Source organism: Erpetoichthys calabaricus, chromosome 6 (genome assembly GCF_900747795.2).
Source record: "Erpetoichthys calabaricus chromosome 6, fErpCal1.3, whole genome shotgun sequence".
In the NCBI taxonomy this organism is placed as follows: Eukaryota; Metazoa; Chordata; class Cladistia; order Polypteriformes; family Polypteridae; genus Erpetoichthys; species Erpetoichthys calabaricus.
The window spans coordinates 140,344,584-140,370,591 of record NC_041399.2 but is presented as its reverse complement, the minus strand read 5'-3'; the positions used below and the strand labels follow the sequence as shown (position 1 = coordinate 140,370,591).

Here is a 26,008-nt window from a genome sequence, read left to right as displayed (position 1 = left end):
TGCATTTTGGTAAACCCTAGCGAGCAAACAGTGTGTCCAGGAAACCAATGAGGGACTCCGCTGTGACTGAGCCTATGGGAGTGACCTCTGGCCACTTTGCGTGGAGGTCGTATGCTACTGCCAAGAAGCGCTGGTGATGTGGCACACTTTTTAATTCACCACAGATATCAACTTGAATGTGTTGCCAAGGCTGATCAGGCCAGGCCAAGGGGTGGAGAGGAGGGATTGGTGGGGGCCCAGTCTTACCACTTGTTAAGCTTGTTAAGCATGGTGCACAGTTACACTCCTTGCCCTGTGGCTCATTCACTGCCTGAACAGCAGTTAAGGGATTCGAAGAGGGCATCTGTATTTCACTTATTTTATGTGCACATTGAGAAGCTGATTTTATTTGGCACGCAATAGTCAACGCTTTACTGAGCGTCAAGTCATCATCCTCCAAAAGAAGCCCCTCACACACCAGAGGAAGAGTAGTTTTTTCAATCAGTTGGTCTCTAATCATTTCATCACGAAGAAGGTCAAATTTACAAGACTCGGCTAAACCCTTTAAGTCAGCCGCGTACTGCGAAATAGACTCACCAGCACGTTGTGTCCACTGACGGAAATGTAGCCATTTCAAAGGGACGCTCTGCTTTTTTGTAAAGTGGCCGTCAAGGAGCCCAATAGCGGCTTCGTATGTGTCAGCGTCGCCGAGAGTCTGGAAGACACGGAGTCCTTCTGAGCCGAGGCAATGCAGGAGAATGGCTCTTTTTCTAGCACTAGCAACTGCGTCCAAACCCACCGTAAGCAGGTACGTTTGAAATGAAGACTTCCATCTGTCCCACGTAACAGGAGCTTTGCCAGGCTGAGGCAAGAAAGGCTCGGGGGGTGGCAGTGAAACAAATGGGACATTTTCAGCCATCCTCGTTCGCCAAATGTAGTGTTCTCTAGATTGAAGTAGCGACACACTCAGAATAACGTTTTGAATGCTGTTTATTGTTAACCTTGTTTGACCAACACTCCATACAGCGTGCCTCTAAACCAGGGGTCCCCAAACACCGGTCCGCGACCCACTGCCGGGCCGCAGCCATCTGACAGCCGGGCCGCGAGAGAACTGCCGGCAACGGAGACTCACTCAGACTTTTCAGAACGCTTGGCGGGTGGGGCTTTGCAGCGGCGCAGAGAGAGGAGTGAGTATTACAACAAAGTATTGTTACGGTCCCGACAGTTTCCCCATGTGACACGAGTCTATAGAAATCGCATTACTACGAAGTACATTCAGCAGATGCTTTCATTACAACGAAGTGACCTTGAAATGCCTGAATGAATCATCCACAGAGCAGTTAGATCTGTGGTCGCAGCTCAGATGTGCACGTTTGCACAATGATCCCCAAACAGAAACATTGTAAAAAAAAATTCTTTCTACGAACTTTCCTCGTACTGTTTTTTTTTTTGCTGTTTTTGTTTTCTGTGGTTTTCAGTGATACCTTTTGCTTATTGCTTGTCAACATTTGAAAAACATCCATTGGAATTTAACTCATTGTCACCTTCCTATAGAAACGGCAGACACGAAAAAAACGATAACAGTGTTAATGTTTGTGATGTGCAATCTGTTGGAATGGCAAATGCAAAGCATATGACTTTGTTATATGCAAAAAAAGAAGAAAAATCTCTTGTTGCAAACGTATGCGAACTGCTTAATAACTTAATAATAATAGAAATGTTATGTAAATTGTATATAAAACTGCCCCCCCCCCTCCCCCCCCCACGACCGGTCCGTGGAAAAATTTGCATCTAATAGTGGTCCTTGCTGTCAAAAAGGTTGGGGACCACTGCTCTAAACCACACCCCTCCCTCCGGCCGTCATACGTCTCAAAAGACGCAAACCATAGCAATCAACACCCAAACATAAAGCAATGGACAAAAGCATCATTAAACAATCATATACAACAAGACAGAGTAATGATTATGAAGCTGGAAATAGGAGGTGTGATGATGAATGTTGTTAGCACATATACTCCGCAAGTTGGGTGTACAATGGATGAGAAAGAAGATTTTTGGAGTGAGTTGGATGAAGTGATGAACAGTGTACCCAAGGTACAGAAAGTGGTGATTGGAGCCGATTTCAATGGACATGTTGGTGAAGGGAGCAGAGGAGACGAGGAGGTGATGGGTAGGTATTGTGTCAAGGAGAGAAATGAAGAAGATCAGATGATAGTGGATTTTGCCAAAATGATGGATATGGCTGTGGTGAATACGTATTTTAAGAAGAGGGAGGAACATAGGGTGACATACAAGAGTGGAGGAAGATGCACACAGGTAGATTACATTCTATGCAGAAGAGTCAGGGGAAAGTGTAGTTAAGCTGCAGAGGAGGGTGGTCTGTAGGATGACGTTGGAGATCAAGAAGAGGAAGACAGTGAGGGCAGAGTCAAGGATCAAACGGTGAAAGTTGAAAATGGAAGACTGCAAGGTTGAGTTTAGGGAGGAGTTGAGACAGGCACTAGGTGGCAGTGAAGAGTTACCAGACAGTTGGGGAAACTACAGCAGATGTAGGAAGTGTGCCAGCAAGAAGGGTGCTTGGCGTGATATCTGGAAAGAGGAAGGAGGAAGGAGGAAAAGGAAACCTGGTGGTGGAATGGGGATGTACAGGAGTGTATACAGAGGAAGAGGATGGCGAAGAAGAAGTGGGATAGTCAGAGAGATGCAGAAAGTAGATGAGTACAAGGAGATAAGGCGCAAGGTGAAGAGAGAGGTAACAAAGGCTAAAGAAAAGGCGTATGATGAGTTGTATAAGAGGTTGGACACTAAAGAGGGAGAAAAGGACCTGTACCGATTGTCTAGACAGAGGGACCGAGCTGGGAAAGATGTGCAGCAGGTTAGGGTGATAAAGGATAAAGATGGAAACGTACTCACAAGCGAGGAGAGTGTGTTGAGTTGATGGAAAGAGTACTTTGAGAGGCTAATGAATGAAAAGAACGGGAGAAAGAGAAGGTTGGATGATGTGGAGATAGTGAATCAGGAAGTGCAACGAATTAACATGGAGGAATTAAGGACAGCTTTGAAGAGGATGTAAAATGGAAAGGCTGTTGGTCCAGATGACATACCTGTGGAAGCATGGAGGTGTTTAGGAGAGATGGCAGTGAAGTGTTTAACCAGATTGTTTAATGGGATCTTGAAAAGTGAGAGGATGCCTCAGGAGTGGAAAAGAAGTGCACTGGTGCCGATTTTTAAGAATAAGGGTGACATGCAGAGCTGTAGTAACTACAAGGGGATAATATTGATGAGCCACAGCATAAAATTATGGGAAAGAGTAGTGGAAACTAGGTTAAAAAGTGAGGTGATGATTAGTGAGCAGCAGCATGATTTCATGCCAAGAAATTCCACCACAGATGCAATGTTTGCTCTGAGGATGTTGATGGAGAATTATAGTGAAGGTCAGAAGGAGTTACATTGTGTCTTTGTGGGTCTGGAGAAAGCATAGGACAGGTTGCCTCGAGAGGAGCTGAGGTATTGTATGAGGGAGTGGCAGAGAAGTACGTAAGAGTTGTGCAGGATATGTACGAGGAAAGTGTGACAGTGGTGAGGTCTGCGGTAGGAGTGACTGATACATTCAAAGTGGAAGTGGGATTACATCAGGGATTGGCTCTGAGCCCTTTATTATTTGCAATAGTGATGGACAGGTTGATAGACGAGATTAGACAGGAGTCCCCGTGGACTGTGATGTTTGCTGATGACATTGTGATCTGTAGCGATACCAGGGAGCAGGTTGAGGAGACCCTGGAGAGGTGGCGAAATGCTCTGGAGAGGAGAGGAATGAAGGTCAGTAGGAACAAGACATAATACATGTGTGTAAATGACAGGGAGGTCAGTTGAATGGTGAGGATGATAGGAGTATAGTTGGTCAAGGTGGATGAGTTTAAATATTTGAGATCAGCAGTACAGAGTAATGGGGATTGTGGAAGAGAGGTGAAAAAGATAGTGCAGGCAGGGTGGATTGGGTGGAGAAGAGTGTCAGGAGTAGTTTGTGACAGACAGTTATCAGCAAGAGTGTAACGGAAGGTCTACAGGACGGTAGTGGGACCAGCTTTGTTATATGGGATGGAGACGGTGGCACTGACCAGAAAGCAGGAGACAGAGCTGGAGGTAGCAGAGTTAAAGATGCTAGGATTTGCACTGGGTGTAATGAGGATGGACAGGATTAGAAATTAGTACATTAGATGGTCAGCTCAAGTTGTATGGTTGGGAGACAAAGTCAGAGAGACAAGATTGCGTTGGTTTTTACATGTGCAGAGGAGAGATGCTGAGTATATTGGGAGAAGGATGTTAAGGATAGAGCTGCCAGGCAAGAGGAAAAGAGGAAGGCCTAAGAGGAGGTTTATGGATGTGGTGAGAGAGGACATGCAGGTGATGGATGTGACAGAACAAGATGTAGAGGGCAGGAAGATATGGAAATAGATGATCCGCTGTGGCAACCCCTAACGGGAGCAGCCGAAAGAAGAAGAAGAAGTTAAAAGTTAATATGTGTCTGGAAATAGAATGTAGAATCTAAGGTAATGCCAAGACTACAAGCTCTATCTGAAAAAGTAACTGTAGTACCATCAGAATTGATAGAAAAATCATTGACCTTTGAAAGAGTAGTCTTTTAGGATGTGGAAATGCTTACGTACTAAACATTGACTCCATTTTCAATATTATATAGAACAGCTTCAACAAAACCAGGATTGAAATATCCAGGTGCTGGATGCCATTAAGAAAGAAGTGGACAATATAGTGTGTTCCAGTTACTGAGGGATAACACCTGTCAGTCCTTCCAGGAAAGTTTATCCTGTGGTGCTGGAAAGGAAGCTCTAATAGGCAGTCAACACTCATGTTGTGAATTCTATCCTAACCATGGTGGTCTAAATCTTTCTCTTTTATGGATATGTGAGAAGTCAAAAGGGTTTATTTTTAACTCTTTTAGGGCTAATTTTTTTTTTGTTTCTTTTCTCCCAGGGCTGAATATTTTTCCAAAAACTAACATTTTTTAAAAAAGAACACAAAGCAATTGTTTAACATATCAAATCAACAAAAAATATTTACTTTTGACAAATGTTACTGTCTTGCATGTTGTATGAGCCTGAATTCTCTATGTGTTGTTTTGATGCCTATTTTTCAATTGTCTGTTGCTGCATTTTCTAACATATATTGTTAGTGTGTACTGTAGAGAGACAAGTCACCCATTTGCCATCGTGCCATGCCACTGCCACCAAGTTTTCTGCCTGCATGAAAACCGTATTGTCACCTCTTTTCATCTTCTGAAACTTTATGAACTTTATGTATGGCATTATAGCCTGGCTCACCCCATGGGATTTGCTTCTGTTTATTACAGAAGTGAATAAAACTTTGCAGCAGCACGTACCTAAGCCACCAGGGGACAAAACACGTTTGGACCAATGCTCCCTGAAGTTATATCACCAGTTCTGTCCCATCTCTATTTGTAATGCCACAGCGCGCTTCATCTCATCTTTCGTTGTGGGTTTCCACTTTGAATAACGAGAATGCGATGCAAACGCAGCCCGCGATTCAAAAAAAATCTCTGCCTACCTGTTTGTCTCGTCTGACAGTAGCTGAAAAGCAGCATCAGGAGAGAGCAGCCTGAAGTACAGCAGCTGGTGATCTGTCGTGTCCAAAAGCAAGCCATGCCGTCTTGTAAACTCCGGTAGCCATATCGGCTCTCAACGGATCAATGTCTGTGTATTTATCCCATGCGAACCTTGCCGTAGATGCATCGGCTGCGCGAAGGCACTCAACTGGCAGCAGATCCACTGGCGCGGCATCGGCTGGTGTCTGATCAGCTGATGCCTGCTTCTAACTCTCTTACTCGATCTCCTGATCACTGCCAATAAAGTCCGATTCTGAAAAATCAAGAGTCCGACTCCGCGGTAATGCGCAAAACAACGTCTGCCAAGTGTTTTCTTTTCTGCACTTGCTTCGCTGCCTTTTCACATGTCGGTGCCATCTTGCCTTTGTTTACATTTCGCAACTCACGCACACGCAATGTTTATTTGCCGAGTCAACGAGTCTAGCATTCCTCCAAGCACAGAGGGAATGCCTGTGACGTGACAGTGAGATTTGTCGCCATTAACAGCTGATTGTCGCCCTTTATCCCTGGATGTCGACTTTTGTCGACATTCGACTTCAACCCCTCCTGTCGACAAAAGTCGACATCCGCCCTAAAAGAGTTAACTCTTTTAGGGCGGATGTCGACTTTTGTCGACAGGAGGGGTTGAAGTCGAATGTCGACAAAAGTCGACATTACAAGTCGACATTACTTTTCTGACAGTTAACTGACAATCAATGAGTGTCCTGATGTTCCATGCCATGTATAGACAATGAAGTGTGTATGTTTGTATCACAGAAAGGATTAAAGGATCTAAAATGACATGCTTAGTTATTGCTACAACCATGCTGTAATTCCAGAATGTATCTTCCATAATGTGACCTACTGTCTGGTATCGGTTGCCTGAGCTTTCTCTGGTGAATACAATCACTATTTCACAGCTTCAAAACCAGCCATAAGATCCAGGCTGCACCATGCATCATTCTTTCAGATGAGTACAAGAAGACCTTCATGCCTTTTATATTGCATTTTATTGCACTCATTTTATTTTGAATTGGTTGAAAACACCCCTTCTAATTCAGCTGTACAGTTCACACAGTTAAACACTGTTTACATTTTGTTGACAAAATAATCACTAAAAGTGTCGATCAACCATTATTTTTATAGTGCCTTTTATGGATTTGTATAACAATTTCTTTGAAAATACATTAGATCATTATTGTCAGAAGTATGGAATACTTGCATACTGTATGTTTACTACGAAATGACCTGCATATGAACTCATTTATTTGGAACCACTGATCTGCATGTATATACAATTTGATCATATTTCCATAGGAGAACCCACAGCCAGAAATTAATTAAAGATCAACAATACATAAAGTACTGTATGTTAAAAGAGTAATGGGATATAAAGAGCTTCACCAACCAAGGAGCTGGCAATATAATTATGTGAGATGAACCGTGCACCTGTCTTTGATGTTCATTTTCTTTTTCTTCTTGAGTTACAGTATATGTTTATGAGATGCTGTTGGGAGGAGGTTTATGTGTTTACCATGGAGAGACCAGATATGGTATTAGCACTTCTGGGCAGTGATTGCACCTGCTTTTGTGTTCCTCCAAGAATATCCATATGAGCACAGCAATGTCTATGTCCATGTAAAAAATCAAAAATGATTATCATAAAGCAACACTGACTTAAATATCACTTAAGGATATGTTTCATGTGACTCCATGGAAAACAAAAAAAAAGGTGGACAATGAAGTGCTTCAGTGTTAGAAGTTTTGAAACTTTTTGAAATACGTTTAATCCATCACTATTTCAAGATGATATTAGATGTATAAAATGCAACAAAGCAGATAATTCCATGATTGACCTACAAAAAAAAAATAACAAGAAGTTTACCGTATATAAATAAGGGATTCAATAACATTTCTACAAAAAAAATCTGAAATATAAAAAGTGGAAAATATAAAATGTGGAAAGTAATTCTTTTGAAAGTTGGAACACCCCTCTCATGTAGTAGAATACAGTAATCCCTCCTCGATCGCGGGGGTTGCGTTCCAGAACCCCCTGCGAAAGGTGAAAAACCGCGAAGTAGAAACCATATGTTTATATGGTTATTTTAATATTGTCATGCTTGGGTCACAGATTTGCACTGAAACACAGGAGGTTGTAGAGAGACAGGAACTTTATTCAAACACTGCAAACAAACATTTGTCTCTTTTTCAAAAGTTTAAACTGTGCTCCATAACAAGACAGAGATGACAGTTCCGTCTCACAATTAAAAGAATGCAAACATATCTTCCTCTTCAAAGGAGTGCCCGTCAGGGGCAGAAAATGTCAGAGAGAGAGAGAGATAAAAGCAAACAATCAGAAATCAATAGGGCTGTTTGGGCTTTTAAGTATGGACCGCCGGACAATGCAGCTGCTAGGAAGGGAGCAATGTAAAGGTAGTCTTTCAGCATTTTTTTAGAGGAGTGTCCGTATCGTCTAGTGGTGCGAACAGCCCCCCTGCTTACACCCCCTCCGTCAGGAGCAGAGAATGTCAGAGAGAGTGAGAGAGACAGAGAAAAACAAACAATTAAAAATCAATACGTGCTGTTTGGTCTTTTAAGTATGCGAATCACCATGCAGGAAGCATATCGCTTGACAAAGCAGCCACATTTAAGCCCAGCAAGGAAGAGAGCAATGTGAAGGTAATCTTTCAGTGTTTTTTGAGGAGCGGCCATATCTTGTAGGGGTGCAAACAGCCCCCATGCTCACAATATATTTGAGGAGTTTTATTTAATAGGTAATATGCGCTCTGGTTGGGTAGCTTCTCAGCCATCTGCCAATAGCGTCCCTTGTATGAAATCAACTGGGCAAACCAACTGAGGAAGCATGTACCAAAAATTAAAAGACCCATTGTCCGCAGAAATCCACGAACCAGCAAAAAATCCGCAATATATATTTAAACATGCTTACATATAAAATCCACGATAGAGTGAAGCCGCGAAAGTCGAAGCACAATATAGCGAGAGATTACTGTAGTCTATCCATAAATAGTACTCAATTGATTTGTGACATTCAAGAAAGCCTACAGGTGGGGCTTGAGTTCATTGAGGCAGGCATTGCTGTGCTATAGCAATCTGGCCATCTTTGAGGGAAGAAAGAAAAACATTACAATGTGGTATTAGGGTATGCATTATGGCATTTTAATGGCAAAACTATGCACTGTAATAATAGCAATGACGAAATGAATTATGCACTTTTTTAAAAATTTTGTATTATTGTTCTGTCTCACCGGTGGGTCCAAAACAATGGTGCTGAGTTTAAAGTTTAAGCAACCCTGCAGTAAACAACCAGAGAAAGATGTTCTTGCACAGGAGATGATATCAACCAATTGCTATAGATATTTTAAAAAGCCTTCTGTGCTGAATCAAGAAAAATATTTAGAATCTTGTAAATAATATTTAGCTACAGGTATTTTAACTTGTCCTTGAGTTGGGGTAGCCCTTGAAGTTCATCAGTGACACACTTTAATAATGTTATATTTTCATTTCTGCACTTCCGTATTTAGACATGCTTTCCAAGGTATAAACACAAGCTATTGTTCCTATATATATAAAAGTGATATCATGCTGGCAGACAGTTGGGCATTTTGCTCTTGGGCATGTGAGTGTTCACTACAAGGTTAAACTAAAGCCAGTGAGCCAGTAATGAATAACAGAGACAAAGAGAGAGGCCTGTTATTGGGGTTTTTAATTTTCAAGAGTGGCATCACCAAAGTAGACAGGTGCTACACTGGTTAGCATGGCACTCTCAGAGCTCCAGAGTACCTGGTTTGAACATCAGCTTGGGCAATAACTGTTTAATTTATTTACACCATATTCCCCCTGCCCATATAAGTTTGTTTCTAGGTACTTTGTAGTATTCCTCAAACATGTATCTTTCCATGTTACCAAGTATGTTTTCAGGAACTACAAAGTGTTTTATGTCATTTAGCATCACCCATGTCGAATTAGCTCAGCTATTGTCCTAGTGATGAAGATTCAGGTAATATTCCCACACTACTTCACCCTCTTTCTTAATTTAGTATGACAGGAATGTATAAAACATTCACTTTTCCCTAATTTTTGTATGTTTTAATAGAACACCATATTTGTAAGGCCTACTCACTGTCCACATGGAATTCCTGTGTGGTTTCCGCCCACATTAAAAAGATATGTGTGTTACATTAATTAGCCCTTTAAACTGCCTCATGTAAATGAGTGAATTTGTGAAGAAGAGAGATGGACTAGCCCATCATCCAGTGAAGAACCTGACCTTACGCTTAGAATTGTCAAGACAGGCTCCAGCGAGCCAGAACTAAATTAAGCAGCTTCAAAAAGGGTTGGAAAAGACAATGGTTTCACCAGAAAAGTTGATTGTCCTGATCTCATGAGTCATCTCTCAAAATGATGAAACTAGGAATTAAAAATGAAAAACATACTTTAGAGCAAATTTTCTCAACTGGGGTTTGAGACATCGCATTGGGTTCTGTGGGAAATGGTAACAAATAGCAGTGGCAAATAAATAAAGTTGAACAGTGGAAGAAAATAATAAACCTTCTCTAAAAGGAATAAATTCGAGTTCATGTTAGTTGTATTAACAGCCACTAGGATGCGTGGCAGCGCTGTCCATGCTTCACTCATCATACCACAACTAGCGCTAGTGTCGCTTAGGGCTCGTTTATGCTTCACGCCTAAAACGCATACGTGCATGCATCATGGCTGCCACACGTTCCCAGCATTCATTTGATACGTCCTCTGAGCAGGTCCTCATGCGATGCATGCGCGAGTTGCAGTCCCAATGGATATTCGGGGGGCGCAGTGTGATAAAAGTTGGAAAGTGATGTCAGATTCTCTGTTTACTATCTACATGTGACAGAAAGCCGCTTTGAGGATGCCATAGGATCGATGTGCCTGCTTCGGTGTTTCATGAATGGTTCGATGTGGTGAAGCAAAATTCCAACATACAAATGCAATTGTGGTGCTTTTATATTCAAGAGTTGCATATTCCCATCGTAATGACACAAAACATTTTAAAAGTCTCACATACCATCTTATGTGCTGCCTTTTTTTTGCACCTTCACAACAGCAACATAATGTACAGAGCTGTATCTGAGCCACAGAGAAAAAAATTAAGGACACAGTGAAAAGGTGTATTTTGTGATTAAAGTGGAAATTTTGGCTTTAATCTCGAAATGTCCACTTTAATCTCATAGTGAACTTTATCATTAAAGTAGACCATCATAAACCCAGTTGTTAATCGCTACATGCTCCTGGATCTTCCTCCTGACCTGACAGAAGCGGCAAGCAGCAATAGATCTCCACACAGAGCATATTAAATGTATGATATTCCAACTCTGTGCACATCTAGAATCCTTACATTTATACTTGATATCACTTTCATGATGAAATGCATTAAAGTGTGTATATTACATTTTACAGATAAATCATTAACTTCATTTAAATAATGAATATTGTTAATAATTGCACACATGGGGGTGACACGGTGGTGGAGTGGTAGTGCTGCTGTCTCGCTTGCCTGGAGTTTACTTTTTTCCTGGTGGGTTTCCATAGTGTATTCCAGTTTCCTTCCAAAGATATGCAGATTTGAGGATTTGGTGACGCTAAAATGACACTAGTGTATGTGTATGCTTGTATTCACCTTGCAATGTGCTGATGCCCCGTCCAGGGATTGTTTCTGCCTCGTGTGCAATGCTAGCTGGAATGGGCGCCTCCCTGGATTGATTGATTTAATCATTAAAAATCCTTTTCAGAGATATTGCAGCAAGGTGTCCTCGGACTTTAATGGATGTTTCAAGCAATTCACAACACAGCGGAGTTGAACGTTTTCTCACCGTGATGATATCTCGCACTGCCACCTGGTGGAATCTTCCAGATTTATGTAAGGTATGCGCGCAAGTATAAACAGTAAAAGGCTTGCGTAGCAGTAGCGTCCGCTGGTGCATGTTTCATGTGAAGTATAAACCTGGCCTTATGAGTTAACTGCTGCTAGTTAGTGCAAGCAAGAAATGTGAGAAGTTCAGTCAGTCTCTTATCAATCCTACATGTTTTCTAGTCAGCAGGTATGTATTCACCCATTAATATGAAAAGTTTGTATGTTTTCCCTCTCTCCCCGTTTTCCAATGTATTTCTTTTGTTTGCTTTTATTTAGGCCGTGTTTTTAAATTACTCGAACAACAGTTTGAGTATTCAAACTTAAAAATTGGCATTTTTTAAATACACTTTGAGCTAATAAGCATGCATTTTAAAAGTGCTCGAGCAGGCGTTTGAACACGATTTTCATGCACCAAATCGCGAGGTGGTGCTGCTTGAGCACATACAAAACTTAAAATTATTATATTATCTGACCACTGTGTAACAGATGAAGCGTGGAGCCACCTCTCGAACCCTCAGGTACCACTCTTCAGACCAGGTGAAAATATAACAACTATTTATTTTGTTATTATAATGTGCACAAAGCACCCTCCACTCCACACTCATATAAACAATAAACTCTTCTCAAAAACCAATACCTCCTCGCCCAGACACTTAGCCCACCTTCCTCCCAGCTCAGCTCAGTGTCTGGGCTTACCCAGAGTCCTTTTATAGCTCCTGACCCGGAAGTGGTTCTAAGCACAACCCACAAGTCCATTTCCTTCCGGGTCAGGGCAAACAGTCCTCTTCTTTATCCCGGGAGCACGTCACTTCCTCCAGTCACGTGACTGATATGTTATAGGGCATGCCAGAGCCCACTAGCCCCCCTACAGCGACTCCTGGCGGCCCCCAAGGTATCCAGCAGGGATGTGTCACAACACTACAAAGTCCATGAGGCCCTGCTGGAACTCGGGGCACAAATATGCTGTCCGGAGGGCTCCTCCTAGCGGCCTGGGGGTGGCGACCGGAGTCCATAGCCGGTCGTCTGTCACAACTGTTTTTCACTGTTTTTTCGGTATTGTTCTAGCTATTCTATAGTAATCAGTAGGAATTGTTATCTCTCTATTATAATAAAAAAAATCCTGGGATGAGACAAGACTTTTTAGCCTGGGACGAGACATGACTTTTTCAGAGAGATACTTTCAAGTACCGGCAAGACGAGACTTTGTGCCAAGAGATTTAACTACGCCCAGGGCCGGAAATAAAAGACAAAGAGTAGATGATAAAGTAGTCATAAAGAATTCAAAAACGTTAGCATGATACACATACAGAGCAGGCTAAAGAAAATGAAAGTACTAAAATTTGAAAGTCTGAAAAAAATGTTAGTACAAATTGCATTAGCACAAATAAATGGAAATTATTACTTGGTGAAATAATGGAACTTCGAAAAGAGATCAAATATATTGTTCGGATTTAAACTTTAAGTCATAGACTTGTAGATCGTCTAATTTGTGTTGCCATCAAGTAAAAGTAGTGTTTCTTCCCAATGAAGAGGCGTATCCACGAGAATTAAAAGATTTGTTGTTTGGTGTAATTGAAATCCACATACGTGAGCGGCAGAGACGCGAAGTGGCTGGCGCGTAGCGTTGGCCAGGGGGGTTGACGAGCAAAGCGAACAGGGAGCGAAGCCCCCTAGTGTTGATGTAAAAAAATGATTAAACTATTAACAATAATTCCACTGGTCTACAAAAAAATATTTTTTGTTTGCTTCTGGGAACTTTAGAGCATCTCTTTATTAAGTTTTTCACACTGATTTCATATATGAAATCGGGATTAAGCTAGCACATCAAGTTTTTCAAATACACATCATTGATGTTTTGACACTTTTGAATATCAATATAATATATCAACATGCTGCGGTGGGTTGGCACCCTGCCCAGGATTGGTTCCTGCCTTGTGCCCTGTGTTGGCTGGGATTGGCTCCAGCAGACCCCCGTGACCCTGTGTTCGGATTCAGCGGGTTGGAAAATGGATGGATGGATGGATATATCAACATGATATCTGGAGTTTGGACTATGTCCCTCCAAAATTGTTTTGATGTGTTTATTCTGAAAACAAACCTGAAGACGATACAAGAGACACGTTAAAGCATATTTATGTAAATTTACCCCAATATAAAAGTGAGGTGAGCATGCCCAAAAATGTTGGGGGCACTCACTTTTGCGCTTGTACTGCACATCCGTCTCTCTTTGCAAGAACCAACAGTAGTCACCCATCATGCTCTGAGTGAATTTTTCCCAATATCAGTTTTCCATCACCTTTATAGCTTGATGAAATCTTTTCCCATGCTCATCTCTGACATCACTTAGGTTTGGTGGAAAAAAGTCAAGATGATAATGTAAAAAATGCATTTTCAGTGACATTCTGGCTCCTGTAAGCTAATATACTTTCAGCATATTCTCCACAAGCTCAGTATAATTCTCTACACTGTGACTGTCAAGAAAATTCTGGACAACCTGCACGAATGAGGGTGCTGACTCAGTTGGCTTCAGTTTGCTTTTGAACTCATTGTCAAGCATCAGTTCACGCATTTCAGTGTCAACAAAAACACCTTCCTTAATTTTCGCTTCACTTTTCTCAAGACCAAACTTGCTGAAATGCATCACCTTTACTGTCCAGTCACCCTAGTTGTCCAAGACCTGGAACATCATAACTAAAAAATGGGTCGTGCTGGACAAAAGCGGTTTTCAGATTTGGAGTCAGCAAATGAAATTTGTTAATGTAGAGAAGAAAGAATCCCAGTAGTAAAATGCTTGTTGACCAGTATCACAAAGTTACTTCTTCTTCTTCTTCTTCTTCTTCTTCTTCTTCTTCTTCTTCTTTCAGCTGCTCCCGTTAGGGGTTACCACTGCGGATCATCCTCTTCCATATCTTTCTGTCCTCTGCATCTTGTTCTGTTACAACCATCACCTGCATGTCCTCTCTCACCACATCCATAAACCTTCGCTTAGGCCTTCCTCTTTTCCTCTTCCCTGGCAGCTCTATCCTTAGCATCCTTCTCCCAATATATCCAGCATCTCTCCTCTGCACTTATTCAAACCAATGCAATATCGCCTCTCTGACTTTGTCTCCCAACCGTCCAACTTGAGCTGACCCTCTAATGTACTCATTTCTAATCCTATCCATCCTCGTCACACCCAGTGCAAATCTTACCATCTTTAACTCTGCTACCTCCAGCTCTGTCTCCTGCTTTCTGGTCAGTGCCACCGTCTCCATCCCATATAACATAGCTGGTCTCATTACCGTCCTATAGACCTTCCCTTTCACTCTTGCTGATACCCGTCTGTCACAAATCACTCTTGATACTCTTCTCCACCCATTCCACCCTCCCTGCACTCTCTTTTTCACCTCTCTTCCACAATCCCCATTACTCTGTACTGTTGATCCCAAGTATTTAAACTCATCCACCTTCACCAACTCTACTCCCTGCATCCTCACCATTCCACTGACCTCCCTCTCATTTATACACATGTATTCTGTCTTGTTCCTACTGACCTTCATTCCTCTCCTCTCTAGAGCATATCTCCACCTCTCTAGGGTCTCCTCAACCTGCTCCCTACTATCGCTACAGATCACAATGTCATCAGCAAACATCATAGTCCATGAGGACCCCTATCTAATCTCGTCTGTCAACCTGTCCATCACCATTGCAAATAAGAAAGGGCTCAGAGCCAATCCCTGATGTAATCCCACTTCCAACTTGAATGCATCCGTCACTCCTACCACAGACCTCGCCACAGTCACACTTCCCTCGTACATATCCTGTACAACTCTTACGTACTTCTCTGCCACTCCCGACTTCCTCATACAATATCACAGCTCCTCTCGAGGCACCCTGTCATATGCTTTCTCCAGGTCCACAAAGACGCAATGCATCTCCTTCTGGCCTTCTCTAAACTTCTCCATCAACATCCTCAGAGCAAACATTGCATCTGTGGTGCTCTTTCATGGCATGAAACTATACTGCAGCTCTAATCATCACCTCACTTCTTAACATAGCTTCCACTACTCTTTCCGATAACTTCATGCTGTGGCTCATCAATTTTATTCCCCTGTAGTTACTGCAGTCCTGCACATCCCCCTTATTCTTAAATATCGGCACCAGTACGCTTCTTCTCCAATCCTCAGACATCCTCTCACTTTCCACGATTCCATTAAACAATCTGGTTAAAAACTCCACTGCCATCTCTCCTAAACACCTCTATGCTTCCATAAGTATGTCATCTGGACCAACGGCCTTTCCATTTTTCATCCTCTTCATAGCTGTCCTTACTTCCTCCTTGCTAATCCGTTGCACTTCCTGATTCACTATCTCCACATCATCCAACCTCTTCTCTCTCTCGTTTTCTTCATTCATCAGCCTCTCAAAATACTCTTTCCATCTGTTCAACACACTCTCCTCGCTCATGAGTACGTTTCCATCTTTATCCTTTATCACCCTAACCTGCTGCACATCTTTCCCACCTCAGTCCCTCTGTCTAGCCAATCGGTACAGGTCCTTTTCTCCCTCCTTAGTGTCCAACCTCTCATACAACTCATCATACACCTTTTCTTTAGCCTTCGCCACCTCTCTCTTCACCTTGCGCCTTATCTCCTTGTACTCTTGTCTACTTTCTACATCTCTATGACTGTCCCACTTCTTCTTTGCCATTCTCTTCCTCTGTATACTCTCCTGTATTTCCTCATTCCACCACCAGGTTTCCTTTTCCTCCTTCCTCTTTCCAGATGTCACGCCAAGCACCCTTCTTGCTGTCACCCTTACTACATCTGCTGTAGTTTCCCAGCTGTCTGGCAACTCTTCACTACCACCCAGTGCCTGTCTCACCTCCTCCCTAAACTCAACCTTGCAGTCTTCCTTTTTCAACTTCCACCATTTGATCCTTGGCTCTGCCCTCCCTCTCTTTCTCTTCTTGATCTTGTAGAAGAAGAATGTTCTCCTCAGCACCATGTATTTTGTGTGTTTAGTAAATTAGAATTTTTATAATAACTATTTTTCCAACTTGCCAGTGAGAGACGCTTTGGCTTATGAACTAACAAAAATATGTTATTCCAGGGTTCAGAAGAAATAGTGTCCACATGAATAAAATGTAAGCTGTTTCTTGTTTTCCCTTTCTCAGAGTGAATGTTTCAGGGACAAGGTCACAAGGCTGCAGAAAATACATGTAGTTTATGCAAAGGCGTCTCTCCTGTGCTCAGCTTCCAAAACACAGATAATGCTTAGCTCAACAGACATATTGCTTAACTTTACTGTTTTGATAAGGATGTTCTTTCTGTCTTATTAATCATGAGATGCTGAAGTATAAAAAACCCCTCCTGGCTTTTGATCAGGGTTCAATTGAGCTTTGCGGCAATAAGTTATACTCTTTTGAATCTCTACTTACTGCGACTCCGAATGAATAAATAAAGTGAATTGAGAAACTATTATCTGTCTGCTTTTCAGTGTGCCTTTTTTGTCCACAGTTTTTGGCGCCCAACGTGGGGCAGGAGACGGGCAGACGACTCCCTGGGCGGGTTCGTCCAAGTGGACTGATTTCCGCGGATCGAGGACCAGCTCCGGTAAAAGTTAGGACTGGCCTACCTTGGGCGTTTTCCTGCGTGGGGAGTCGCTGACCTCCTCCTGACCGAAACGAAAAGCAACTGGATGGGATTTTTCCAGGCAGGCAGAAGGAGTTGCGGTGAGTAGATTCGGGGGATTCCCGTTGGTTTGACTGGTGTGCTGGAAGAAATAGAAGTATACGGGGAAAAGAGAAAAAAAAAATAATAATAAAAGAGAATAAAAAATAAAAGCATGCTGAAAGAATAGAGAATCATACCGTATCGACCTAGAAGGGTTTTAGTGATTCATAGAGAGTGACGGCACAGTGTGAATGCTAGTAAGTCACCCCTTAGGAATTCGAGTAGAAAGGACTGAGTGGCACGTTCCTATATTAAGAGGAATAGGGGTGAAAGGGGCAGTTAGAGTACGTGTGAAATTTGGAAGAGGGGAAGTTGATTTCCACTTGTCGACTGGTTGATTTCCGGGGACGACAAGTGGGACGAGAAATAATCGGGGATTGAGTTGCTCTCTGTTGAAGGCCTGCCGCTGACTATGGGAAATAAATAGCAAGCCAGTCAAACAGGTCCACCAGGGTCCTCAAAACCTAATGTTAGAAGGATTATTTTCAGAGAATCACCAGGCTCCTAGTACACCGTTGGGATTGAAAGGCGGGTCCCCTAAACAGTTAATAGAGAAGCAGACTGGGTTGGATTTTAAAAGGCATGTAAGAAGTGGAATAAGCAGAGGCGTAACAACCTGCTGGCTGCTGAAGTCAGAACACAAAAAAGACAAGGAAGAATTATTGCTAGCGTTGCAGAAAGTGAAGATAGAGACAGCGCCCAAGCCTGAAAGTAAAAGAAAGCAGACCGAAAAGAAAGACCCCCTATACCCCGTAATCTGTCCACCCCCTCCTTACCAAAACTACCCCGCTTCCACCTCTTGCACCCTCTTCTCCAACAACACCCCTGTTAACAGACGAACCGTCTGGAGCAGGTTTTTACGATGAACAATATCATTATGACCCATCCTCACATATTGACCCTGAGGAAGATAATTCAGATCATTCACAAGGTGCTACTGGATTGTAATGGCAGAAATTAAAAGAGTCTCCCAGCGCACGAGCAGTCCGTGGACTGCAATTTGTGGAGCTGTTACAGCAGCTGGATAACATGTATAAAACAAATGCTGCAGAGTGGACACAGGTGCTCCGTCGACAGCTGAGCACCACATGGGCAACTGTAAATCACGGTGATCATAACGGTGTCCCTTGGTGTTGGAATGAAGGTCCTTTCCTCGCCCAGTGAGAGCCTTTGAAAGGAGCCCTGGCAGAAAAAATAGAAAAAGGGCACAAACTGGTCACTACTTTCAGCCGGCTCACAGATTGCAAGATCTGATGGCTAATCACTCTGGGCTAGACAATACAAACGATAGAACTCATGCTGCAGTGCCTCCTTTCATCTCGGGACTGAGAAGTGCCATTCAAAGCAAAGTCTGCACGTCCTGCAAAAGGCTGGAAGACCGCAACGTTCGAGGAAGACAAGCGTCATGCAGAGCATGCTGACAGTCAGACTAAATTAAAAGAGTCAGACACACAGACCAAACTTTTGGCTGCACAAATAAATTACTATACTGGAAGAACTGACCTGGCTAGGGGGAGAGGACACGGAAAATTCTTTGGAGGTCGAGGGCGAGGGCACAGAAGAGGACGCGGGTTCCATTTATCAAACCCTAATAATCCTTTAGCTTAGATGCCTAACCCTTCGGAGCAGACGCCAGCGTCATATGCCTGCCGCTGCTGCGGTGAACTTGGACATTTTAGACGCAACTGCCAACACAAGCGCCTCCGTCACCCCCTCTCCCTGAGCCTAATGACATTCCTTGGTCCTAAGAATTATCAGGGACCCCAGCCACTTTTTCCAGTTTCCTTTGCTTACTCGTCATGCTGAAACTGATCTTTTATTGACTTTAATGGCAAAGAAACTGCCTTTGAAATGGACACAGGAGCCATGCGCTGAAGGAGGTTCCTGTGCAATTACAGCTCAGCATTAACAGTTTCATTATTGACTCGTTGCTTTCTGTTAAATCATTTGTGCCCTGTGAAACTGCTGGGATGGGATCTTATGACTTAATTGTCAGTCTCAATTTTCTTTAACTGAACAAGGATCTTTGCTGCTCCATTCCTAAGCTCCTGTGCCACATTTCACACCCCAAGCCCTCTTTTGCAGCCTGGACCCTGAACATCTCCCCGCCCACCTTCCTCTTGAAAGCCCTTCATTCTTTCCCCTCATGCCTATTTCCTCACTTACAAGTCCTGGGCACCCTGCCTTGTACTGCCCAGTATTTCCCTACTGAAGTGGACACACCTTGGTTAGAATCTTTTCTTTCCTCCAGCACATGCCCTGAAACTTTGCACATTCCATGTATTTTTGTTGTCTACTAAAGCAGTTGCTTCAGTGCACCTCACATATTCACAAAACGTTTTCTTTTTAGGAGATTTGGTTCCCCATGTTTCCTTAGCACTGTGGTCCCAAGGGAAAAATTGATTAAGGAAGGATAGCACACTGAGCCACTGGTGATTTTCTCAAAATCTTCCTTCCGCCCGTACTGTGTCCAGGATCCTCTGTCTCCAGAGGCAGAGGCTGGCATCGCCGCCGTACATTCTGATCTCGTGAGGCGAGGAGCGATTATTCCAATTACATACTCTCCAGTCAACTCCCCCATTTTACCTGTAAAAAGGCTGACGGGTCCTGGCGTTTTGTTCCAGACCTATGACAAGTTAACTCTGCGGTTTTTTCCTAGAACACCTATTGTTCCTAATCCTTCCACTATTCTTTCCACGATACCCCCGTCCTCCCGGTACTTCTCTGTTATTGACCTTGCTAACGCTTTCTTTTCCATTCCCGTGCACCCTGATTCTCAATTCTGGTTTGCTTTTACCTTTCAAAACCGCCGATGGACCTGGACCGTCATGCCTCAGGGATATACTGAAACCCCTTGTGTTTATGGTTTTGGCCGGAAAAAGATAATAAATTAATACAGTATGTAGATAAGAAAAAAGAAAAGAAAAATAAATAAACAACAAGTGCACATGACACTCAGAAAATTGCTATTCTTTTTAGGTGAAAATGGCCATAAAAAAAGTGTCAAAAAAAAACAAAAAAAAAACTGCAGTTACTTCAAGCTATCGTTAAATATTTAGGTCATGACATTTCTTGCGATACAAGAGCTCTCTCTAGCGGCCGTTTAACCATCATTCAAAACCTTCCAAGACCGGTCACAAAACAACAGGTTAAGTCAGCATATTTCTCTGTGGCTGCATAGCTTTTGGTGGGAATGTTTTCTTGTTGTGGAGTTGTGCTGTGTGTTTCCCGAAATGGATTATCTTTGTTTGCAGTTGGCACTTGGGTCGCCACGGAAATTAGTGTTTCCTTGTTGTCGCTGACCCGGTTCCGCCTCGGACTTTTCCATGATCTGGAGGCTAGCATGTATGGCACCACGGTGAGATGAATTCCTAATTTAAAAGTAGTACCAGCTTGCGGCCTGAGAAGTTGTTTGCTTGTAAGTTTTTCAGGAGGAGCACAGCCTTTACAAAATCTAGCTAACACTGCGATCTGGCTGCATGCAGTGATATAGCAGGCTGACAAGGCTCTATGTGATTAAAAAAAAAAAAATGCATTACTCTCACTGACTATATTCTCGTCCATTCACTGGGTTCGTGGATGAAAAAGGGGGGATTAATGAATGCAGTTTTAACGCAACCGCATACAGACAAACAAAGTGCTCATGAGCCCCCTAACAGTAAAGGTACGTCACGCCGTTCATTCTATTTTAGTACAGGCTAAAACCTCACATCTCACAACTGCAAGAGCAATACACTATCAAAATGTACTCTATACTTTGTCCAATGTCACTGTTGAAAGATGCTCTACCTTCAATCCAGCCACTCTTCTTCCAACTGAAGAAGACGTAAAGCCACATGACTGTCATGATGAAATAGCTAAAGTTGTAAAGCCTAGACCAGACCTACACGAAACACCGTTAGATATTGGAGAATTAATTTTTGTGGACGGATGTTCTTTGCGATTGGAAAATGGAACACCCTCGACCAGCTATGCAGTAGTGAAAGGTGGCCACCTGCTGGAAGCAAACCGAATTTCATCAAATTTAAGCGCGCAGGCAGCTGAATTGATAGCTATCACCCGAGCATGTCAGTTGTCCGAAGGGAAAATTATAACAATTTATACGGATTCCAGATATGCTTTTGGAGTCTGCCATGATCATGGAGCCTTATGGAAATTAAGAGGATTTAAGACCAGCGCTGGCAAACCGATCCAACATCAAAAACTGATTGAATCCCTCTTAGAAGCTATAACTAAACCATCAAAGTTAGCGATCGTTAAATGTCAAGCTCACATAGGAAAACAAGATCCTGTCAGCAAAGGAAACGAATTAGCTGATCACTTTGCTAAACAGGCTGCATATAATAACACACCAATTTCTTTATTCCAACAGAGAAATAACCAGGACCCTGATAATCAACTTGTTTCTTTACAGAGTGCAGCCACGGACAGAGAAAAAAGAAAATGGTCCAAAGAAGGGTCCCTCTCTGATGGAGTCTGGACCCATAGGCAAATTAACAAACCTTTCCTCCCAAAGGCTTCTTTCCCAGGTATGTCAAAAATCGCTCATGGTCTAGACCAGGGGTAGGCAACGTCGGTCCTGGAGTGCCACAGTATGTGCAGGTTTTTGTTCCAACCCAGTTCCTTAACGAGAACTCAATTATTGCTGATGAAGCACATATTGCTTAAGTGACATTTTAATGCTTCATTTTAGTGGTCTCGCTTGTTAAGGTTCTCCAACCTTAATTGCTTATTTCAATCTTAAACTGCTGCATTCAGTGTTTTAATTGCTCCTTATTAGCAATAAGATGTAAAAGACAAAGAAGCCAGCAGTTCTCCAGCTAGCTTTTTTCCAATTACATCTGTGTGTGTTCATCATGCACGGTTTGATTTAATAAAACACTTAATAGAAAAATGTGACAGACTGAAAATGATCTGTTTTAGGCTTCAAATCATTTGGATGATATCCTTGGAAAGGAAAAAAATCTACGATATAAAAGCCTTACATTGCACAGACTAACAAGCCATAAAATTAAATAAGGTCTGAGATTGGCAATGATTGGTTTCTAATTAAGCAATTGGGTTGAATGAAAACCTGTAGCCACTGCGGCTCACCAGGACCGACATTGCCTACCCCTGTTTTACATCTTATTGCTAATAAGGAGCAATTAAAACACTGAATGCAGCAGTTTAAGATTGAAATAAGCAATTAAGGTTGGAGAACCTTAACAAGCGAGACCACTAAAATGAAGAATTAAAATGTCACTTAAGCAATATGTGCTTCATCAGCAATAATTGAGTTCTCGTTAAGGAACTGGGTTGGAACAAAAACCTGCACATACTGTGGCACTCCAGGACCGACGTTGCCTACCCCTGGTCTAGACCATGCTGGAAGGGACGCCATGATTCAGGATGTTGAAAAACACTGGGAAGCTGCAGGCTTTTCTACATATGCAGAGCAGTTCTGCAGATGCTGTGCATTATGTCAAAAGTCTAATGTAGGAAAGGGCACCCAGGTAAGTCCCGCTGTTACACCTAATCCAATGGGTCCGTTTGAACACCTCCAAATGGATTTAATTGAACTAACTCCGTCTAAAGCTTACCGTTATTGTCTAGTAATTGTTGATGTGTTCTCCCAATAGGTAGAATTTTTTTCCTTCTAAATACGCTGATGCTAAAACTGTAGCCAAAGCTTTAATCAAAGAAATTATTCCTAGGTGGGGCATACCACAGAAATTGCAAACTGATAATGGCACCCTAAAATCTAAATTAGCAAAAATCTGTGAGCAGACAAATTTATCCTGGCCGGACGCTTTGCCTCTGGCCTTAATGAGATTGAGGGCAAGAACACACCGGCAATTAGGACTGTCGCCGTTTGAAATTCTGACCGGACGACCCATGCCTGTGGGCATGGTTATGGGAAATGTTAACGTGCATACTGTGGACAATGATCTTCTCTCTTGTCTTACAGGTCTCCGAGCTTCTCTGAAAGATGTCCACGAGCAGGTTAACCAGGCCTGGAGGACTAGTCTTCCATCTAAAGACACGCCGATTCCCTTAGGCACTTGGATCCTCGTCCATGACACTCGGAGGAAACATTGGCATCAGCCGAGGTGGAGAGGACCGTTCCAAGTTCTTCTGTCCACACCACATGCAGTGAAAATGGAAGGATTGCCCGCCTGGATTCACTCCTCACATTGCAAGAGATGGCACCCTTGATTGCTGTGCTACTATGCTTTCTTTTCCCTTGTCTACTGCCCTGGTCACCTTGACTTTCCCGTTAGGAATCACCACATCAGTGCAGGTTGATTTCTGTTCTATTATCAACTGTGGGACTGGTCGACAAGAACAGTGGACCTGGTCTGACAAATACGTGTGTATGACTGTTTCGAAGTATTATTAGGGAAGTAACTGCGACACCTGGCAATGGGTTTTTGCTAACACTGGAACTGAGGACTTGGGTTCTCAACCTTTTGAGGCCCAAAAATACAGTTCGAAAAATCGATTTTCTATCATAAAAGAACATGCTTCTCATGAATGTGTTGACAACCATTGTAACCCCTTGATTTTCACTTTGAAGAACCCCTCATTACATGACTCAGGAACCTATATATTAGGGGCATATGTATCTGGAACAGACCCTTTAGGGAGATTTCAAATTAAGATTGACAATCCTGTTACTAACACCTCTCATTCTCCTGCGTTACTCCTGTGTCACCTATATTTTTGTTGGTTCAAAAAGGGGGGAATGTAGAAGAAGAATGTTCTCCTCAGCACCATGTATTTTGTGTGTTTAGTAAATTAGAATTTTTATAACTATTTTTCCAACTTGTCAGTGAGAGACGCTTTGGCTTATGAACTAACAAAAATATGTTATTCCAGGGTTCAGGAGAAATAGTGTCCACATGAATAAAATGTAAGCTGTTTCTTGTTTTCCCTTTCTCAGAGTGAATGTTTCAGGGACAAGGTCACAAGGCTGCAGAAAATACATGTAGTTTATGCAAAGGCATCTCTCCTGTGCTCAGCTTCCAAAACACAGATAATGCTTAGCTCAACAGACATATTGTTTAACTTTACTGTTTTGATAAGGATGTTCTTTCTGTCTTATTAATCATGAGATGCTGAAGTATAAAAAACCCCTCCTGGCTTTTGATCAGGGTTCAATTGAGCTTTGCGGCAATAAGTTATACTCTTTTGAATCTCTACTTACTGCGACTCCGAATGAATAAATAAAGTGAATTGAGAAAATATTATCTGTCTGCTTTTCAGTGTGCCTTTTTCGTCCACAATCTCCAACGTCATCCTACAGACCACCATCCTTTGCTGCTTAACTACACTTTCCCCTGTCACCACTTTGCAGTCTTCAATCTCCTTCAGATCAGCTCTTCTGCATAGGATGTAATCTACCTGTGTGCATCTTTCTCCACTCTTGTATGTAACCCTATATTCCTCCCTCTTCTTAAAATACGTATTCACCACAGCCATGTCCATCCTTTTGGCAAAATCCACTATCCTCTGACCTTCTTCATTCCTCTGCTTGACACCATACCTACCCATCACCTCCTCGTCTCCACTGTTCCCTTCACCAACATGCCCATTGAAATCCGCTCCAATCACCACTTTCTGTCCCTTGGGTACACTGTTCATCACTTCATCCAACTCACTCCAAAAATCTTCTTTCTCACCCATTGCACACCCAACTTGTGGTGCATATGCACTAACAACATTTATCATCACACCTCCAATTTCCAGCTTCATAATCATTACTCTGCCTGACACTCTTTTCACCTCCAAAACACTCTTGACATACTGCTCCTTCAGAATAACTCCTACCCCATTTCTCCTCCTATCCAAACCATGGTAGAACAATTTGAATCCACCTCCGATCCACCTGGCCCTACTCCCCTTCCATTTAGTCTCTTGCACAAACAAATATATCAACCTTCCTTCTCTCCATCATATCTGCTAACTGTCTTCCCTTATCAGTCATACTGCCAACATTCAAAGTTCCTACCCTCAGTTCCACTCTCTTTACTTTCCTCCTCTCCTCCTGCCTCCGGACACGTCTCCCCCCTCTTCTTCTTCTTCGGCCAACAGTAGCCCAATTTACACCAGCACCCTAACTTGTCACTTTGGGGTTATGTTGACCAAGTCAGACGCAGTTAGATGCACATCACGTCATGCACACACTGTCTTTAACTTTCATTGTTCGAACAAGTGTTTGAGTACAGTATATTGAATTTCTGTTCGAGTACATTTTGTTCAAACAGCTAGTGCACTTTAAAAACATGGCTTGGTTTAGTTTTATTAGTCTATGTTTTATTTATCATCTTCTTTTCATTTTTTTTATTTTATAGAAATTTCTAACCATGAAAATGTGGCACAGGTTTCACACTAGAAAAGTAAATTTCATTAATCATATATGTTTCAAGAATAACATTTCTTTGGCACATACATTTGTTTATAAGAAAATTGCAAATAGACCATTAAGTATAGCACTTATTATTGTTATATTATGTTATGAATCTTTTCCTTATGATCTTTAAATTCATAAATAAAACAAATACTAATAATGATATAATTATTATGTAGGAGTTCCCTAGAACATGAATATTATTTCAAGGGTACCGCAAGTTCAAAAAGGTTGAGAAACACTGCTTTAGAGATAAGAATGCCTTATGTAATTAAAAATGACTTTTTATAATGACAGAGTCAATAAATCAGAGATATACCAGTTGTTATTTTCAAAAATACTACTAAGAATGTGATCTTGATATTGTCGTTGATCACATATTTGGGTAAATTTGT

The 26,008-nt window shown here is 42.2% G+C and overlaps 1 protein-coding gene across 6 annotated transcripts in view; it reads left to right on the top strand.

The window, feature by feature from the left end:
* Positions 1-24,437, top strand: part of LOC114653568 (uncharacterized) — an 89,658-nt gene extending 65,221 nt beyond the window's left edge. For 3 of the 6 annotated variants that reach the window (XR_007935300.1, XR_003716536.2, XR_007935301.1), the window contains 2 exons: positions 21,636-21,750; positions 23,172-24,436. Coding sequence is in view for 1 of the 6 variants with exons in the window: in XM_051929081.1 (XP_051785041.1) it covers positions 20,865-21,750; positions 23,172-23,419 (1,134 nt within the window). In the remaining 5 variants the exon portion in view is untranslated. Of the gene's footprint in view, positions 1-5,240; positions 21,751-23,171 lie in introns of those variants that run through there. The other 3 variants (XR_003716535.2, XM_051929081.1, XR_007935299.1) reach the window with 3 other exon arrangements.
* The last annotated feature ends 1,571 nt before the right edge of the window (positions 24,438-26,008 follow it).